This window comes from Belonocnema kinseyi, chromosome 9 (assembly GCF_010883055.1).
Source record: "Belonocnema kinseyi isolate 2016_QV_RU_SX_M_011 chromosome 9, B_treatae_v1, whole genome shotgun sequence".
NCBI classification, from domain to species: domain Eukaryota; kingdom Metazoa; phylum Arthropoda; class Insecta; order Hymenoptera; family Cynipidae; genus Belonocnema; species Belonocnema kinseyi.
The window spans coordinates 22,611,467-22,620,483 of NC_046665.1; the positions used below are offsets into that span (position 1 = coordinate 22,611,467).

The 9,017-nt window shown below is 33.4% G+C and overlaps 1 protein-coding gene across 1 annotated transcript in view; it reads right to left on the bottom strand.

The window, feature by feature from the left end:
* Window positions 1-731: 731 nt before the first annotated feature.
* The window catches only part of LOC117180441 (histone-lysine N-methyltransferase EHMT1), a 75,647-nt gene continuing 67,361 nt past the window's right edge, over window positions 732-9,017 (bottom strand). Inside the window, exons 7-10 of the mRNA XM_033372939.1 lie at window positions 1,703-1,931; window positions 1,412-1,618; window positions 1,092-1,348; window positions 732-1,015 (exon numbers count right to left, since the gene is read on the bottom strand). Of these exons, the coding sequence (XP_033228830.1) occupies window positions 732-1,015; window positions 1,092-1,348; window positions 1,412-1,618; window positions 1,703-1,931 (977 nt within the window). The remainder of the gene's footprint in view (window positions 1,016-1,091; window positions 1,349-1,411; window positions 1,619-1,702; window positions 1,932-9,017) is intronic.

The window sequence follows — 9,017 nt, forward strand, 5'->3', positions numbered from 1 at the left end:
TCTCAAATCCGAAAATTATGAGTTTGATCCTGACTCAGAAAAAAGCGAACATCTCCTTAAACTTGCACCAGCCATAAAGGTCTTTTTCACGCGGAAGCGCTCAATTTTTAAAAAGAGGGGTCGGTGTTACTGTTATGGATTGTTTTCTTACAATTAATTTTGGATGATAAGATTTGGTTTTTTGAGATTGGCATCGGGGACCCAAAATAACCCAAAATAACCCAAAATAAACAAAATGTTCAAATGCAATTGTGCAGATACTAGCAGAACGGACCTGTAGCTTTCACGAATGGGGATTTTATAAGACGCGGTAGTTGGGTTGTGTTTTGCTAAATTTACTTGAGGTTTTTTAGTGGAACCGTACAGTTACCGAATAATTAGGTGTTACCTCTTCCCTAATTTGTAATTTTTCTTAATAAGAGAGACTGAAGTACATGAGTTTTAATTTTTTACAAGATGGGTTAGTTTTCACATATAGGGGTAGTCTTTGGCAAATATGTTTGCATTTTTTGATTTTTTCAATTTTTTAAGTGTTAAACGGACTGCCTCCCGACTTCCTAGTATCCCTACATATAAAATTTGATTTTACCATAAAACTTAAAGAGCAATAAAATTGTCATTTGCGCTTAAGAAAATTCTTCAATTATGCAACAATAAAAAGTAAATGATATCGGATAGAGGGGGGCTTGACGGACCTCTTTTAGTTTGGACGTACACGTATAAAGAATAACTTATCTTCCTTGATAGAAGTCTAAAGGAATTACCCTATTATCTAGGTCGAATAGATAGGAATCATCCTCCCTATGGTCAGCTTCAGAATCGGAAATAATTTCACCAGCATATTCACAAACGTAAGTACCCTTGGGAATGTGTCGAAGCGTTCGAAGTCCCCAGCCTTTTCCCTTCGTTCGAAACAGTTGAAATCTTTGCGTTAAACCGTGTTGCACAACACGATTATTACAAGTGATTTTGTTGCAATCACATGCAGGGTTGCATTCAAATAACATTGGAGGATCTGAAATATTCAAAATGTATTCAATATTCCTTTCTACCTATAATATAATAATACAGAAAAATGAAACTTATATTACCAGAATAATTAAATTCTGGAGTGAGCTTGCCTTCTTCGTCATACCAACACCTTAAGCTAATAGTTCCACATAAGCATTTCTCAGTACTACAGTTATCTTCACAACGGCAGGACTGTAGAGATGTTATAGTACGATCTACGTTTATGTTACTCGTGTAACAGTTCTCTGTGACATATACAAAATCCGTCGGCTTATCCTCAGAATCGTAACCGTTAACGCATTGTATAGGGTTCGTTTCTTTCCCTCGAGAAATATCACTGGAATGAAATTTAGTAGTAAAAAAACAACTAAGTAATAATAAGGAAAGAACTAAAACTCACTTGGATAAGATTTTAACAGTCTTCTCCCACATGTGCTCGATAAGCTCATTCACCTTCGCGTTTAACCTTAGAGCTGATAAGGTGTCACCATCTACAGAGCAGCAGTTTATGGCAGTTTCACCCGCAACATTAAGTTCACCAACTTTCGCTCCTCGGGCCAACAAGAGGACGCTAACTGCATACTGATCTTGTCTCGCAGCAATGTGGCTACAAAAATTAATATCACTAATATTATATCTCCACTAGTATTCTGATTTAATTTCAATTAGCTATTAATCATATTTTCTTTACAGAGGCGTATCTCCGTGAACATTCACAGCATTTACATCGCAGCCTTCATTCAAAAGCATCTCTGTGATCTCAGAACTTCCACTAAAAGCACTCCAATGTAGGGCAATATTTTGTTCAGCATCTCTTATTAAAGGATCGCACTTCTTTTCTACCAAGAACCGCGCGACTTCAGTATGACGAAATTCACAGGCCCAAATTAAACTCGTCCAGCCACCATCATCAACGGAATCTTAAAGAAATCGATTTCATGATTAGGAAAAATATACTACCTACCAGTTGAATCTATGTGATAAATGATTATAGACGACGTACATATACTACTACTATACAGAGTCCGATTCATGAAAAATTGATTAACAAAATTATTCGATTTTTTTAAAAAAAGGGAAATTTTTCCGTTTTACACAATGGCATGGGTGGAAGAGTATGGCATTTGTTTAATTGAATCAAACGTTTAAGAAAATGCTAACTTAATTTAATTTTTGAAATCAAAATAAAATTGCCTATATTGTTTACAGTCATGTCATTGCAAAACTCATACGTGAAGTCATTTAAGCAACGCCATTTAAGTAGCACCCTATTCTGGCCTTGTCTCAAATGCAAACTTTCAGCAAACATGGTGTCACTATGTCACTATGTAACATGGTGTCACTATGTTCGACATTGAGATAAGTGGTCACAGAGCACGAGAAAAACAAAACTATAAGCCGGCAAAATTTGCATGTCTTGCGGACACGGAGCGACTCCAAGATGATAGCTCTCTGCATCCATCTCCAAACTTTGTTGGCATCTTTTTGGACCGCGAATCGTTTTAATCATCTAATCTTGCTCAACTCATATTCACAAATTTAGTTATGCATTAACATTTGTTAATTTTACGAATAAATTATACAAACAAATGCACTTTTTGTACTTTTTCAAGCAAAAATAAATTGATTTTTTCTTCAGACCTTGCTGAAATATTTCGAATGAGTTTAATGGAAATATTTTGGAATTAATTATTATTTTTTTATTTTATTAACAAATTATACATGAAAAAATGCACATTATCGACGTTTTCCGGCAAAAATAAACCGTTGTTTTAGCTGACCTTGTTCAAATCATATTCACAAATTTAGTTATGCATTAACATTTGTTAATTTTACGAACAAATTATATAAACAAATTCAATTTTTCGGTGTTTTCCAGCTAAAAAGAATCGCTTTTTTTATCTGACCTTGCTCAAATCATATTCACAAATTTAGTTTTGCATTTACATTTGTTAATTTTACGAACAAATGATATAAACAAATATATTCATAATCTTTGTTCAAAATTCATCTTTTTGGTTCAAAATAAAACAAATCCATTGTTTTATAGCTGATGTTTTTAGTTTTAAATTTAACTATTTTGTTGAAAATTGATAATTCAAGTTAAAAATTCGGCTATGTATTTAGTTGATAATTAATGTAATTTGTTGATAAATATTCTTTCTTTGGTAGAAAATTAATATTTTTAGTTTATGATTCATTATTTTAGTTAGAAATTTGTCAGTTTATTTGAAAAGTAATTATATAAACTAAAAATTACGCCATTCGATTTTTGGTTGAAATCGATCTTCTTCCATTTAAAATTTAATTATTTCGTTCCAAAATCATGTGTTTTGATTGAAATAAAACTCTTTTATTAAAAGTTAAACTTTTTTGTTTAAAAATGCATGTATTCCAAAAGAATATTCATCACCTTAGTTAAAGATTCATCATTTCAGTTGAATATTTATCCCTTTATTTGAAAATTGGTTGTTTCAATAAGAAATAAATTTTTACCTGGAAACTAAAGTACCATTTGTTGATAAAAATTCATTTTTTGTAGAAAACGAAGATAAGAGAACAATACTCAATGAATTATTCTCTCAAAAATAATTCTTATAAATAATATTAATATTGATAAAAAATGTAACTATTTTTTCAAGGGCATGTGCTACTTAAAAAATCGTCGATTTTACCAGTTTTAGGTTCTCCCGGTTTTTTTTCTAGAATAATAAATATTTTGCCTTCAAAATCTGGGAAATGATAGCCAACATGCTAACGGACGTCCCCGCACACTTTTTTGTGTTTTATCAAAATTTTTTTGATATTGCTAACAACGTGCGTGCATATTTCGAGGTTATATGTGTTACAATTCACCCGAACGTTACTTCCAAACTACACAATATTTTTGGCCGAAAACTTTGGACTTACAAATAAACATAGTAACTAATCTCCCGGAACTAACCTTGTTTGCAGCCAATCAAAAAAGTTTATTTCATAAATAATTTTCAGATTATCGGAAAGGCAGAGATGAAAAACGACGTCACCTCAAAATAATGCATATGCATAAAATTTTTATTTAACACAATACATTTTTTTGTTATTATCCCTCAAAAAAGAGTCTAGGGACGTCTGTTATGAAATTGTATAGCATCTCCGAATTCAATTTTTAAAAATGTTCATTTTTGTGGAAAATAAGCCGAGAAAACTGTAAGTATCACATGCTCTTAAGACCCCGTTTATTTAAGGTAGAAATGTCTTTTATAACTAAACATTCAAGTATTCACGTTAAAGAGTTAAAGGTTTGTAGATGCAAATTGATCTATTTCAGTTTAAAATTTAACTACATAATTGAATGAAAATTTATTTTTCTGTTTAAGAATTGAAACTATTCTCTTCATGATTTATGTTTTTGGTTAAATAATAACGTTTCTTACAACATATTGAACTTTTTCATTTTCGAATAAACATTCGTTATGAATTTAACTTTATTTTTGATCATTCATATCTTTTCTGAAAATTTTTTCTTTTTGGTGTAAAACAAAGTGTCTTGGTTGAAAACTCAACTCCATGTTCCAAAGTTAAGGTGAATTGTTGTAAGTTCATTTTATGTTTTACAAATTTAACTATTACTTCAAAAAAATGTTATTCTTGGTTGAAAATTGTTTTTATAATTAAAAATATAATTATTGCAGTTCAAGGTTCATCATTTTATTTGAGAAATAATTTCTTGAATTAATAATGCAACATTTTTTGTTGAAGTTCGTTCCTTTGAAGTAGAAAATTAATTTTTTAATTGAAAGTGTAACAGTTTCATTTCTGGTAGGAAATTTATCTTCTTAATTTGAAAATTTGCCTCTTTGTCTAAAAATTCATGTACTTGGTGAAAAATGAGTCTTTATAAGTTCTTATGTAGAAAATTAAAGTACTTTATTAAATGTTGTACTACTTGGTTAAAATTTCAATTGATTGATTGAGGAGCTTAACTATTATGTTGAAAACTCTTTTTTTAGGTTAAGCATTACTGTTTTTAAGTAACAATTTAACCATTCCATTTTTTATTGAAAGTTCAACTATTTAAGTTTTTATTGATAATTTATCGCGCATATTTGGTTTGCAAATGCAACTGTAGGAAGGAACCTTTACCTAAATTCTTCAAAATTCATATAGTTAATAGAAAATTTCACTATTTTGTTAAAAATTAGTCTTTTAAATTGCAAATTTATTAGTTTTGGTAGAAAATTCATCTTTCTTGGTTGGAAATTCAAGAGTCTTCCAACAACATCGTCTGTTTGTCAACATTTTTCTTCTTTATTTAAACTACTTTTCCAAAAATTTGCACTCTGAAATTTTGAAGAATCAGTAGAATGCAATCTATTTACAACAATTGAGCTGTAAGTTGTTCACTTTTCAATATCTGATTCATATTTTTTCCTTTTAAATAAACAGTGCAATATTGCCACATACTAAAAAATATATTCTTTTTCATTAAAAACATTTCTAAATTGAATGAAGGTTGAAAATAGTTTCTGTAATCGACATAATCCCTTTTCGATGTTTCAAATTATTTGATTCCAAGCCAAAGTACAAATCTTCCACTATCTATGGAGAAAATATATTTAAGAATTTTCACAGATAATTCCGTATCTTAGTATGTTGTTCAGAATTCGTCAGAGAATAATAATCAATCATAAATTTTGATGGAAAACTACTATAAGCCACTTCTATGGGTCCCCCCAAAAAATCTCATAAGTGCAAAATTGTAATGAAATTTTGTTTACATATTTTATTTTTGAGTTTTTTAAAAAAATTGAAAAATGTTTAGTTACTACTTGTTTTCTAACAATACCCTTCACTAGTTGAACAAATTAAAATGGTTTAAAAATTTATTGATTTATTATTTTATGCTGCTACTGATTCTTTAGGTAAACTATATACTTGAACAAACACGCTTTATTTAAATAATCGTAAAATTATTTCAGCAAATTATTGTATTGTTATCACTGACTAAAGAACTCATAACGCCTAGAAAATACGTTCATTTCACGGTTTACCTGAAAAAAAAAGAATTTTTAAACAAATAAACAATTTTAATTTGTTTAAAAATTTAAGAGTATTTTTAGAAAGCAAAGTAGTGCGACATTGTTTCCACTTTGTGGAAACAGACAATTTATTACATCTCTTTAGAAAGTAAATATGTTACTCAAAATAAATGCAATACAAATATTTAAGTGAGTATTAACACTGTACGTATAGTTTCCAAGGAAATGATGTACATTGTATTTTAGTCAATAATTAGAAAATAATTCACAAATACAATTATACTATGCAATCATATGCGAACACAACCAAAAATCTTTGACGCAACATACACAATGAACGGTATCAAAGTTATGAAAAACCTTGCTTGTCCGTAACATGCCGTACCCCCCCCTCCCCCTCCCCAAATTTACCGAGTATATTCGAGGAGGAAGGCAGAGAAATCACCACAGCTCTTCCTTAACATGGGGAGGAAAAAAAAACCTGAATAGTGAACTGGTGAAGTTTGTTCGGCAACTAGCACGGACAACTTAAATTTGTTATCATTCATTACCCGTTTGCAAAATGTCATTATGTTCATCACACTATTAGAAATCATAGTGTAAAGATGAAGTCATAATTCGTAAAAGCTTTGCCTGTGCATAAGTTATAGGGAACGCGGTATTTTCATAATAGTAGTCCCACCTCGGGCTCGTAAGGCTAAATAAGGGCGAGTTTGCCGAGGAGGAAGAAGCAAAGCTGAATCACTTGATGGAAGACTAGGGCCAAGAAAATGAGAATGCCTATTGGAATTTCGCTGCCAAGGTCGTTGATAACAAGAAGGTGGAATGGACCGTAGAGTCCTTCTGCCCCTTTAAATCACCAGGGGTGCATGGCGTCTATAGTGCGATCTTACAAGGGGGTTACTAAAACACGTAGCATTAGCATGGAAGGATGGCAGTGGCCTTAATTTGCAGACCTGGAAAGTAGGGTACAATGCCGCAAAAGATTTCCGGCCAATAAGCTTAATGTCTTTCATTCCGAAAAAGTTGGAGAAGCTTTTCGAAAAATATATCAGGGATAAGATACTTTTAGCCTTCCCGTTGCACAGAGGGCAGCACAACTTTCAGACAGGCTGTTCGGTAGAAACGGTGCTCCATGCTATCGTGACAAAATTGGAGCAGCAGCTAGCTACAACAGAAGGTGTATGCTATAGGCACCTTCTTGGATATGCAGGGTGCCTTCAGCAATACTCCGCCAGAGGTCATCTGTAGACAGGCTTCGAGGCGTGGCGTGACAGTCCAGCTAGTAGGCTGCATAGAAACCATGCTACACCAAAGACTTGAAGCCAGATGGGGAGAATTCCTAGTTAGGGGAATAGCGTCACAGGGGGGTATCATGTGACCCCTCATTGGATGAATTGTAGTGGAAGACCTCCTTCGTAAGCTTAATAAGGAGAAGTGTTATACCCACGGCTACGTGGGCGACTTTCTAATCATGTTTAGGCACGCTCATTTGAAAACGCTGATGTGTCTTACAAGGTTGGCGCTGCGCATCGTAGAGTACTGGTGCGACAGTTCAAAGCTCTAGGTAAAACCGAAAAAGACCAGGAATGCACTGTGAAGAACCCCTACATGTTACGATAAAAGCAAGGGCGGCTCACGCGAGGGGCCGTGTGACAAGAATAACAAGATGGACTCGAGGGACTAAACACACTAGGCTCCCATGTGACATCAGCACACTTCTGATTCTAGAGACTAAATAAATTTAAAAAACGCTTTAACTTTCCCAAAACTTTCCACATCTACATCCCGAGCAGGGAAATGTGGTAAGCAAATGGTAATTCGCACCTCCAAGGGGAAATCTGTCATACAGATAGCTCGAGACGAGAGGGATGTTGAGGATCAGGAATCTATGACGGCACGAGGAGGGCGACAACGATCGCGCTCGGGCGACATGCTACTTTCTTTTGAGGTCCAAGCCGTCCTTCGCTGTGCTGAAACATTATTAAAAGAAAAACCTGCTGAAAGGCAGATTATGATCTGCTCGGACAGCCAAACGATATTAACTGCACTTGGGAAACTAGATATAACATCAGAACAGATTGGGAATTCAAAATGACATTGAATCAACTTGCAGAAAAGAAAAAAGTGGCTCTTATATAGGTTACTAGTCACACAGGGATCAAGGACAACAAAAAGGCGGACCAGTTGGCGAAATGCAGCGCAGCAAGGGAATACACAGGACCGGAACCGGTACTGGAACTAACATCTTGTTGCATCGGGATGGCCATCAAAAGCCGGATCCGAACCAAGCACAGGAAATACTGGGAACAAATCCAAGATTGCCGACATGCGAATGCCATGCTAGCTATATTTACAGGATAGACAGAGCCAGAGAAATCCTATGTTTACAGAAGAAAGACATAAGGACAATTGTTCAAATACTTACAGGGCATAATTAATTGAACTATCATATGCACAAATGGGGTATAACCCACGAAAGAGAACAGGAAATGTAGCATGGGTGCTGAACCTTCCTGCATATGCAAGAGGTCTGGGATCAACTACTAAGAGCGAATAGTTAAGGGCGTGGAAAAATTGGTTTTATCGGCATTTTCATACTTATACACAAAAAAAGGAAAGTATTTAAAAAATTACCGAGGTGCAAACTTTGAAAACTTTCATTTCTTAAAAAAAAATTGAAACACCAAACGCATTGATAATTCATGTAAGATTTTTTCTTAATTAATTTTAAATCATTTAAGTACGCTTCAATGAAATGAAACTGAGATAGGCCTTTCCAGTAAAGCGTTTGAAGCGAAAGAAAACGGGTTTCTTATTTTATAGGCGCTGACGTTGTCAAATATTTAAAATGGTAATCGATGCCGGTGACGGGATTATGTGTCAGATTTGAACAAACGTTGTTTTAATTTTTGCTTATTACTTTCGAGTGGTGTGTTTAATACTGATAATATTACTTATTATTATTATTACTTATTATTATAA